The following is a 10973-nucleotide window of genomic DNA, read 5'->3' on the forward strand; positions in this document are numbered from 1 at the left end:
CTCTGTCTACATACTGATAATGCCTACATTTCCCCTTTAGAACTGATCTCCATCAAGACTTTATTACAGAAACAAAACTGACAGAGAGCGTAAAAGTCATGAGTTTATCTTTATGCATTTGTTATGCAAATCAGTCCATATAACGTATATTACACTTTTGCTGGACTTGACAGCAACCAGCACAGCTCATGTTCTTGTTTCCAAACATAATCACTGTGTATGTTTTTGTACTAATACAAAATACCAACCCGGTCCTCGTGGCCCCCTAGACGGTCCACCATTTTTCTTCATTCCTCCATGTTGTGAGTTGTTTTGAAAAATAAAATGTGTCTGGGGGGCCTGAGGACAACTGTACTAACATTCTAAGACTGAGTTTTGCATCAGGTTCATAACTGGAACAAAATTAACACTGCTGCCAATGTATACTCATCTGTAACATTTGTGTGAGATTGTTATGAATGACTGAAAAACCTGGACCTGAAAATACCAATACTACCTTTAGTATAATCCTTAGTTTACCAGTCCAGACCAGCAGCATTAAGGCAGGAGTTTGGGAACACAGCCAGCTTATACAAAGCTGAGAAAGAGGGCGGTAAATGACAAAAAGCAGGAAAAGAAGTGCATGAGGATTCAATAAGGCGCTGTGAAGTAAGACGGAGTCAACACTAAAAGGTTTGACTAGAAACATAAAAAATAATTACAAAAAAGCTATCTGAACTTTGGCAAAAGGTAAGTAGACATCTATGCCCATGTGAATGTATGTGAGTCTCTCAGTAAGATCTGAGTGCCTAAATAATATGAGGCAACTTAAAAGACAATGAGCTGCAGAGGTAGGTATGTGTGTATGTGTATGTAAAACAAGGGCAAAAAGAGAGAGAGCAAGGTCCATGTTGTGTCTCCTCTTTTCTACTGCATGTGTTATGATTGACATAACTGCCCCTCCCTACTGCAGAGATACGGCTTTGCTGGCAAAGGCTTCCTGTATCTCCCGCACGATGAGGATGCGAGACAGCATGTGCTCCAGCTGCTCGCGTGAGACTGGCTGCGTTGAGTACCAGATGGGGCTGTTGGGGGTAACCACAGGTTCCGGTGTCAAATAGAAGACATCGTTCCGACCTTTGTCACTCTGTGGACTAAAAGAAGGGCAAACGAAGAGGGATTACTTAAAGCAATAGTTTGGTAAAAATTAAATCTACAGTGTCTGCATTATCCCAAACGTAGACAACAAGTAATATTGGATAAAAGTATGTCACACAGCTAAAAACAGCAGTAGGAAACGGCTGAAGTCAGAACTTTGCCATACCTTTTGTAGACAACTATATATTACACAGCAATATAAAAAAAACAACAAAAAAAAAAACAAACATAACTAGGCCTACCTGAAATTACGTTACATTTAGATGTAGGCATGCCGTTTGCACAATGTTATTTGGTGGGATATAAGCTTCCAATACTTGTTAGCTGTATTAGCCTCACAGCTCTAGTGCAAAACTAGAGAAGCCAACTTTGGACAACAAACCTGTCTTAACTGATCGACTACATTTGAGGTAAGGTCAAAACGGTCCATTTGATTTGTTGCTTAACTGTCTAAACAGTAAATTCATAAATTTACCAAACTTTATAAGAGACTAAGAGCCTTCCTTTGCACGTGTTATTGTGTATACTTGCCATTTAAAGAGGTAGAAGTCATAGAGTTTGATAGGACAGCGTAAAGGGTTCTCTGGATACTCTGACTGTTCAGCATACATGTCATCAGTCACTGTCAATAAACAGATACAGACACATACAGACCATCAAATGTATTGCTCCCAGACATGTTTAGTCAAATGGTTTCATCTATTGATCACCTACCTTTCTGGCCAACCTGGTACTGTCCGATTCCTTTTAGGTAGCGGATGCTTGTGCTCCTGTCTTTGGGGTTGGATGGGTTCTTCTTAGTGTGTCGTAAAACCTTCGTGAACGCTACTTTCAGGTGCTGATCTACTGTTTTTAACTGAAAAAACCTAAATGGGTATGAAGAGTGGGACATGAATGAGTACATGTTATAATTGTTAACACTAGTGAAACACTATTATGTATCTGTAATCGGCAATAACACACATTAGCCAATTATGGGTTGACTGCACACTTTAGGGCCCAGACACATCAAGCCGACCATCAGTCGTTAGATGTTAACAGGCCGCTGGCAAGCGCTGGAGGCTGACAGTCGCCTGTTGTGTCCTGCACTGTTGGCCTGAATTGGCTCTGGCTGGATCTTGTTAGATTTGGGCAAAATATCGAATTGCAATCGTTCTGACCAGCATTCTCAGTGCAATTTAAATTGCAATTATGTTTTTACAAAATGAGCCAAGAACACCAGCATATCCACTTTTTCAGGCTTGAGGCCTGAACACTGAACACATGGTGTCAAACTGCCAGTTAGTTGTGGTTGTAATATCAAGTATTCAGCCCATGGGTGTTTGGTTGCTTCTGACTGGTCTAACTCATCTACAGATGGTTCACAAGCTCTGTGATATTGTGTTGAATTTCTCCACTTAGAAGTTGAAACAAGAGCATTAATAATGCAGGCTATAATTAAAACTGCAGCTTGTGATTTGAAAACTGCACTTCATATTGTGTTTTCAATATAAAAACAATGCACTTTTCAGCACAAGCTATAAGCCTAAGCATAAGCTTATGTCACGCAGAAGCAGCATGTGTGAAATAGGCCTTTGTGATTTAGTGTTTGGTGTTGGAGAAGCATTAATGATGCATGCTTACTTGGTGTTGAAAAACATTAGAGTTGTGAGGAGTGTGGAAGGTGAATGGGCTCCCAATTGTTTGCATTCCCATAACATTTCTTCAGTCACATGACTGGGGATAATGTAACCTGGAAGAAATCAATGGATGAGCATCACCAATATCAACAAATAATTAAAAATCAAACAAAAGATCCTTCATTAGCACTTTACAGATACTGAATGTATGTGCATAATGAATATAAATTAGTTCGTTTTCTCACCTAAAGGATGGATGCTGGGTTGCCAAGAGTTCAATATCTTGTGCAGTGACTGCTGAAAGCGCTGATAATACCGATCTGTGAATATATTATCTACTCTGCCATTATCAAACATAAACTGCAAAGAGAAAAAGAAAACAAAAGACATAGTAACTCAGAAAGAACACAAAATCTATAATTTTCAGTGAGATTATTTTGGTATGATTCAGAAAACAATGAGTACTAGAGGAATTGCATACACATTCATACAATTTAGAGAATAAAAGCACATCAAGCTTTTATTTGGATTTTATATTTATTACAGCCCAATAATTTTGGCCACAACAAATGCTTTAATGAATATTGCAAAATCAGTGCAGTTTAAGCTCAACTCATTGTTATACACCTACTGAGCAAAGTGTCTGTGTGTGTGCCATGTACCTTTTGTATACAGAGGAAGATGTAGTAGAGCATATCATCTTCTAAACTCTCCCCCTCTAAACCCCTGGCCTCCTGTGTCATTAAAGCCAAGCCTAAACTCAGCTCTGCTATGGAACTGGAGAGCAGGTCATCCTGAAACCGCAACAGCTGCCGCCCTACACATATGCACACACAATAAACTGAAGAACAGCGGACACGTTTTTCTATCACAGCACAGGACAAAGCATTCTTTGCTGTTGCTCCTGTCATGACATAAAGCCTTTTTAATTAGCTTATAGCCAACCTGAATCTATTATGTAACCAATGACGTAGAAATAGAGACAAACAATATCAATCATAGCGATATCAGCAGATACCTGCTTAAAAAAAATATATCAGCACCATACAGATGTTTAAAATTGACCAATATTTCAAATCAATATTTGATATTGTATGGATTTTACTGTATTGTACTGTGAATAGAATGTTTAGGTGGCGCTAGACCACTGTGCACAAGTTTGCAACTTCCTTTAAAATGTATTTTCTTATGTCAAGTTTCCTTATAATTTCAAACTCTACCGCATATAAAACAACATACAGGGGAAAAAAAAAAAAACACAAACTGCCAATAGGGGCCAGCCTGTTCCGCTGCTCTTTCTCCAGCTCAGTGTTCTTCTTTTGAGCCCACAGTCTCCACTCCATAAGCCCCTCCTCTGGCTTTAGAAAGGCAGGCAATGTCTCACTGTCAGACACACCATGCACCTGCCCCTGCTGCTCCTGTCAAGCAAACACAGAGGCAGGTCCTCAATACACTTATACAGTATCAATATAGTGCAGGTAGTTTCAGTTAAAGAGAACATGACAGGTAACAGAATACTGGGTTTAATGCATTACAAATTAAAACTACAGCATAAAGCATTTTAAACATTTTTTCAGGTATGTTCTCAGTCTGTTGCTAAGAATACACATTCCAGCCTGAAAACAGCATTTAATATTTTGTCATGTTCTATCATATTCTAAAATGCAGGACTGTATTCCTCAAGCCTCCTTACAGAATTCATAATTTTGTATCCTTTGTGGTTTCGTCCATTAGTGTTCTCTCACCTCAATACCCACGCAAATACGTCACACATGCATAAATATAGCCAAATAAAGAAATTCACTGATGTAAGAATCATATAGAGGCTAATACAGACATGATATTCGGGTTCTATCAGTAACTGATCAGTATCAGTATCTGGCTCATGAACGAGTCTGCCCTCATGAATCGGCCGCAAAGCACATGCAGTTCTTCCACCTTCAAGATACATCATCAGAAGGGTTTTTTTTTCTGCTTTCAAACAGGTAAATCTCACTCTTCAGACTAACCCTGCTTCTGCAACACAACCATCTTGTTCTTACAGGCAACAATTTAGGGCTGAAAAAATAACTGTTACATAATCATTTGAGTGGTTCTCTGTTTTTTCTGCTTTATTTATTATTAGTGACTTTATCTTGCTTCATATTTTATTTGTGTGCATTTTTGCTTTGTTCCAAAGTATCGCATTATGAATTTTCCTAATCATTACACCTTACCTGCAAGGTCTGCTGCTCCGGAGCTCCACCTACTTGTGTCTGCACAATCTGCTGCTGAGGGTCCCAGATGTGCAAAGACTGTGTGCTGTTTGGACATGACCCCGTTACTCCGCCAACAGTCTGCACAGCGACAGGTATATGAATATTTCCATTCATAAACTGTGCAGGGAAGAGGGTATTTGACAATGCTTGTACCACCTCTTCCTGTCCCCCAGCACCCCCACCCACAGTCGGCATGGAAACCACCGACACACTGGGAGCAGTTTTGTTCTTGTCCTTGTCATCAGCAGCGATGGGGGCGGAGACATGAAGTGTTGTAGGAGTGCCATAGGCATCCTGTGGTACAGCGATGTGGGTGATGCCAGTCTGTTGGGTGGGTGCTGTATACACAGGGATGGTCCACGTCTCCCCGGTGGGACTTGTAAGTGTGCCAGTTGTGCTGTATAACTGAGTGCTGTCCACTGTGACTAAATCAGGCCTTAGAGACAAGTAACTCTGTTGCTGACCTTGTGGAATAGCTACCACCGTAGCTAGCTGTTGGCCAGGGATGGCGTAGGAGACTGTGATGGGGAGGTCCACTTTGCGTTTCTTGGCAGGTTGGAGGACACTGGCTGAAGTGACAGAGGCTCTGTTGGTAGCCTCCCCATGTGGAGAGCTTTGGGGTTGGGTGGGGGATTCAGGTAAGGCCCCTACTGTCTGGATCTGGATCTGCTGTCCGTTTGCGACTGCTGCTATTAACTGAGCCTGGATCTAATGTGACAGACAGACACAGAGAAAGATAGTAGATGTTGAGACAGATTCTGTAGATAAACAGATTCTTAGCTGTACCCTATCTGTACTGTACCTGTTGGTGTTGCTCCTCTGTGAGCTCTCCAGGTTGTATAACCTGTGTTGCCGCAGCAACAGTTGGCAAATGCTGAGAAGGCATGTGTCCAATCTGTGCCTGCTGCCCCTGAATCTGAACCTGGGTTTGGAATAATCAGCTCATTATTATTCACTAAAATAGCTGTGTCAACAAACTAATCTGAACAGGAACAGAAACTGAACATCTCCATGTGTTCAATATGTAGAAAAACAGAATTATCAATCAGAACTGCATTCTACCTGTACTTGTACGGGTTGCTGCTCTGTGGATTGATATCCACCTGTAGTGACCTGTGCTGTTGACACCTGAGGATGCAGAGACAGCTGCTCATGATGCTGACATGATGGCTGCACCTGTACCTGGACCTCCAGCCATTCAGGCCACAGGGGAGAGGCAAGTAAGACAGCCAGCAAACATTTAAAAAAAAGAACAAGGTGTTGCACCACAGTGATAATGTTTAACGTGACAGAGAGTAAAACTATCACAAACCAAAGGTAGTCATGTTAAGAAGCTTTAAGAAAGCTAACGCTGCTTACAAACACTAGACGTTAACTGTCCCTCAAATATTTTATGTAAACCACAAATCATCCACAAATCTTCTCTCAACCCACTGGAATCGTATCAAGGTCTTCAGTAAGGCTGCACAGACTCGTCTATGATACAGTATGACTCGCTTAGAGATTAAAAATGAATAAAACTTCACGGTGTTGCTAAACGCAGCGAAGAGCCACGTAGACCTGTGTTGTGCCAAACTCAGCTTCCCCCGCACGCGCACGCTGAAATACAGACCCCGGATTGACGTACATTCACGGTTTCAGTTGAACATATTCAGGGCTCGACATTATCGCCTGTCCACACAAGTGAAATTTTCGGGGGCAAGTAGATGATGAATTTACTTCAAAGTTAAAATAACCCAACAAACTATTTTATATATAAAAAAAGACTGTTCTGGGACGAGTGAACGCTAATTTCTGATAAAGTTACTTACAAACAGCGGGTGAGTTCACATCTTCATCCCACCTCAGGACTTCAACGGCAGCAGGAAAGCTAATCAGTCACGGTGATTTTGAAAATAACATAACCTGACCAAGTGCCATATAAAGCTCCGACACCGGTCACTCCAAGGGCTGACATGTACGAGTCTAAAGGGCAATGAAAACGTGTTCTCTCATGGAAGGATAAATATGACCAGCTGAGCCATGACGAACAGCGGAGTTTCCTGCGGTGCGCGCTCCAGTTTGGCTGAGCGGTAAGTTAGCTAAGTAGATTAGCTAGCTAGCTAGGTTAGCTACTTTAGCTGGAAACGTAACCCATTAAACCACACGGCTTGTTCACACGATATGTGTGCTTTTTCAACAGGGTTCATTTTTTATGTATTTTTTTGTATTCATATGAACATATGAATGAAACAGTACTCATTTAATGCTAGTTAGCGTCTTTAATATAATGACTAATGTTAGCACTTCAGCTAAGTGGTAATTTTACATTTTTAATGAATTTCATGAGCAGTCATTTGTAGATGTCCATGATCAAAGATCAGTAACAAGTGATTTTGGCTTTTGGACATGTAAAATGTGGACTTATATGCCCTGTATATCTTTAGTTAGAACATTTAAAATGAACAGTTATTGATAAAAAGGAACAAGAGAAATCGCAAACAATCAGTAGCACCATAGTCCCGTGTGACGTCAGGATTCGGCACACCACCTGTCTAAAATGGCTGTCCACTGTGTTTACATACATGAGCTGTGTCCCAATTCAGGGGCTGCATCCTTAGCCTAGTCACATCACAGCGGCACAACTAGGGTATCCCATTTCGAGGGCTTTCCATGGCAACGAAGGGTCCAACGGGTGGATTCTTCGCCAGCTAACATATCCCGAGATTCATTTTGAGAATATGGCGGGATCAGTGGAAGCAAGTAGGAGCAAACGATGGCTGAGGAGACACTTTTAAATGTAAGTATTGAGTTTAAACTGAATCGAATAGCTAATGATACAAATGTTAAAAAAAAGCCAGTGTGGTCTGAAGCAAAACTTATGCTAATGTTTCGTTTTGTTTTAGGGAGCAAGGAGCAGACAGAGGTTTATAAGACTGTGGGGGGGATCTCCAGCTCTAATAAATGAAAAATAAAAAAACTAAAATCAAACTTTGTGGCTTCATCTTCAAAGAAATTTAAAAGAACTTGACAGGTGCGGCATTTTGTGATGCAACGGTAAGGGCGGGAACAGCAGTGCAGACAGTCTCATTATGGTTCAGCCTTCACGGTTCGACACAGCCTTCGAAGGACGCGGTCTACAAAGGCTGCAGCCCCTGAAATGGGACACACCTAAAGTGACGTTCTGTATATTTTTAAGCTTCGCAGTAGGTCATACTTTGCCCTAAACCACTGATAAGTCGCACAGTCTTGATGAAGACAAGGATGCGATTTGTGCAGGTTGAGAGGGATTTTGGGGATGTATTTACAGAAAAGGTTTGGCTGTCTATTCATTTATAGAGTTTGTTAGCCAAGTCTTGGCTGATGAACTGGAGTAAGTGGAAAAGTTGTAAGTATGATTTTTCACTAAAGCATAAGAGGTACAAATGCTCATTCTTTACTCTCTTCATGCTACTGTCCCTCTTACCGGACAGGCCAGCTCCAGTAGCGAGCCTGCAACTTCTGTGCTGTCTGTGTACACACAGTTCTCCCCCTGGTGGTAGACTACAGTGTTGCTATCCCCGTCCTGGCTGAATTCCTGTAGTGCTTCAGGTCCTTTACTGGCCAGTGACTCCAGGAACTCTTTCATGCGGTGCTGGGGGATGCTGCGTGCCTTCACCCTCACCAGCTCCTCAAAAGACACGGAACCCTCCATGCCGTTATTCATGTCTCAGAGGCCTAAAAGACCTGACTGGTCTAAAGTAAAATCACAGTACAGTCAGGTTAAATGACACGATAACAGCAGTTAAGAAAAGCCATCAACCACATTAGACATAGAGGTAATAATCATTAGTGCAAACATTACTAGTAAAAATAAGACTGTACTACAATATAATACTAATAAACAATATTAATATATATACACAACATTCCTAGCATATACCATACATCAGTGTCAGTCATTTTCTGACCCATTTTGTAAACAATTCTGCAAATTCGTGTTATATTTGTCATATGCTTAGAGAAATTAAATTCTTAGTTTACTTCATAGCACAACAGAAAAAAATGAAATAAATACATACAAAATGTAAACAAAGATAATGAAAGGTTGAATTATCTATTATAGTCAAATTCATATAATTTTAATATAAGATTATTTTGAAAAAAATAAATAAATAAACCTATGTATATGCATACATACATACATACACACACACACACACACACACACACAGTCATGGCCCAAATTGTTGGCACCCCTGAAACGTTTCCAGAAAATGAGGTATTTCTCCCGGAAAATTATTGCAGTTACACGTTTTGTTATACACGTTTATTTCCTTTGTGTGTATTGGAATAACACAAAAAAACAGGGAAAAAAGCCAAAAATGATATAATTTCACGCAAAAACTCCAAATAATATATCCAAATAAATATATATGTATTTTGTGTCTCCGTGGAATGTTTGTGTGGTGTATCTTGTCTTTATCCATTATGGTGCTTAAAGTTTCTTTTTCTTTCCCAGTCTGTGGCAAATTATTCAGCAATATGGTGTGATGCAAATATGCAAAATACAAATAAGTCATACAGTACTGTGAAGTATGTATAGGTTAAGTAGTGGTAGACAAAAAAAACTGGTTAAGGACTGAAAACATTTACACATGGTCGGAACCTCTGTTATTTTAGACATACAGAAAACTGGAACTGAATATAAAACTGTAGTAGGTCTCCTTCCACAGACTAGTCTGTTCTCTGCTGAAAGAATGGAGGGGGTGTGACTGCCGTGGCTGGTCGACTTGCTTCTGAGATTTGCACATTTAACGTTACAGTATTAATACAGTATTACTTGCTGAAATCAGATCTTAAGCTTGCTTTAAACAAAAACAGTCGTGGTTTGAGTGTCAGTAAGAGCAAAGTTCTGGTGTGCTTTGGTGGTGCAGTATTTACTGCTCAGTAGTAAACAGCAGTGGCCGTGGAGCACGGAGAATTCTTCTGTTAGCGCGCTACGTTAGCTAAGTTAGTTACCTTTCTTTGACTCGGCCTGGCTGCTCCGCTCTCCACCCACACGGCTTCAAGCAGTCCTCCAGTAGCACAGAAGAAAGCGACTTACTTGGTAAAGCCGACGTCTCGCCTAACTGTGGTTTCACCTCGGATGACAACAATGTTTTTATTTGTTTCTTTATATTTGACTCACGCCTTCTGAGGCGCCATCTTACAACAAACACCCTGCCGACCAATCAGAAAGCGCGTACGACGAGTTCGCGGGCAAATAACGCGAGACTCGGCTTTCATTCATGAAGTGTTTAAAGGGGACGTGCAGTGGAACGAACACGTTTATTGATAACGACCACATTAGTTTCTTTAATGTAAAAAACTTGAACAAGGGCACCAAAGTCATGTTATATAACAGCGAAATGATTATTATAATGTATATTATGATGTTGCTGGAAGAATTAACGAGTACATTCTAGCACTATAATGGTGGTATGTGGTACTCCTACACTCTTAAAAAGATCTACACTGGTTCTTTAGTAAAGAAAATAGGTTTATATGGAACCATGAACACTCAAAAAAGCCTTTGCAGGATTAAAGGGTTCTTTGCATCATGAAAGTGTTCTTCAAATTGATGGAAAATGTGCATAAATGTGCTGTAGATGGTTCTATATAGAACCTTTTCTAGCACACAAAAGGGTTCTTCTATTGTTAAAAGCATGACATCTTAACAGTAGAAGAATACTTTTGGATGCTATATAAAACAATTTTCAAAAAGGTTAAAATATAGAGCCATCTACAGGACACCAGCCATCAATCTGAAGAACACAAACATGATGCAAAGAACTCTTTAATCATGGTTCATGGCTCTTTATAGAACCATTTTCTTTACTAAAGAACCCTTGAAGAAGATCTTTTTAAAGAGTGTATGCTTCTGTCATTTGCACAAGTTCAACTGGATTAAATAAAAGTTTGCCTGTTTCAGTGTGACTTTAGTGTGACCAAGCAGTTT

The 10973-nt window shown here is 40.3% G+C and overlaps 1 protein-coding gene across 5 annotated transcripts; it reads right to left on the reverse strand.

Moving 5' to 3' along the window:
* Positions 1-109: 109 nt before the first annotated feature.
* On the reverse strand, positions 110-10221 carry LOC118813398 (glutamine-rich protein 1-like). Of its 5 annotated transcripts, none has more exons than XM_036578716.1 (12): positions 9995-10221; positions 8460-8728; positions 6077-6142; positions 5817-5936; positions 4973-5722; positions 4021-4174; positions 3419-3573; positions 3002-3116; positions 2761-2869; positions 1852-2003; positions 1669-1759; positions 110-1133 (listed from the first exon to the last, which is right to left on the reverse strand). In XM_036578716.1, the coding sequence occupies exons 2-12, from the start codon at positions 8697-8699 to the stop codon at positions 944-946; spliced, it is 2142 nt and encodes a 713-aa protein (XP_036434609.1). In that variant the 5' UTR covers positions 8700-8728; positions 9995-10221; the 3' UTR covers positions 110-943. The 5 variants fall into 5 exon arrangements, with proteins under 5 accessions (XP_036434609.1, XP_036434608.1, XP_036434607.1 ...); XM_036578715.1 differs by having other exon boundaries at positions 6077-6196; XM_036578714.1 differs by having other exon boundaries at positions 6077-6202.
* Between the last annotated feature and the right edge of the window lie 752 nt (positions 10222-10973).

Source organism: Colossoma macropomum, unplaced genomic scaffold (genome assembly GCF_904425465.1).
Source record: "Colossoma macropomum unplaced genomic scaffold, Colossoma_macropomum, whole genome shotgun sequence".
NCBI lineage: Eukaryota > Metazoa > Chordata > Actinopteri > Characiformes > Serrasalmidae > Colossoma > Colossoma macropomum.

What these genes read in the sequence shown, in the direction of transcription:
- LOC118813398 (XM_036578714.1), bottom strand. Translation starts at nt 8,699, where the DNA reads ATGAATAACGGCATGGAGGGTTCCGTGTCTTTTGAGGAGCTGGTGAGG. An exon ending in ACCCAGCATCCATCCTTTAG is followed by an intron (nt 2,870 to 3,001) that starts GTGAGAAAACGA and finishes GATTTCTTCCAG; the next exon opens with GTTACATTATCCCCAGTCAT. An exon ending in GACTTCTACCTCTTTAAATG is followed by an intron (nt 1,134 to 1,668) that starts GCAAGTATACAC and finishes CCCTTCTTTTAG; the next exon opens with TCCACAGAGTGACAAAGGTC.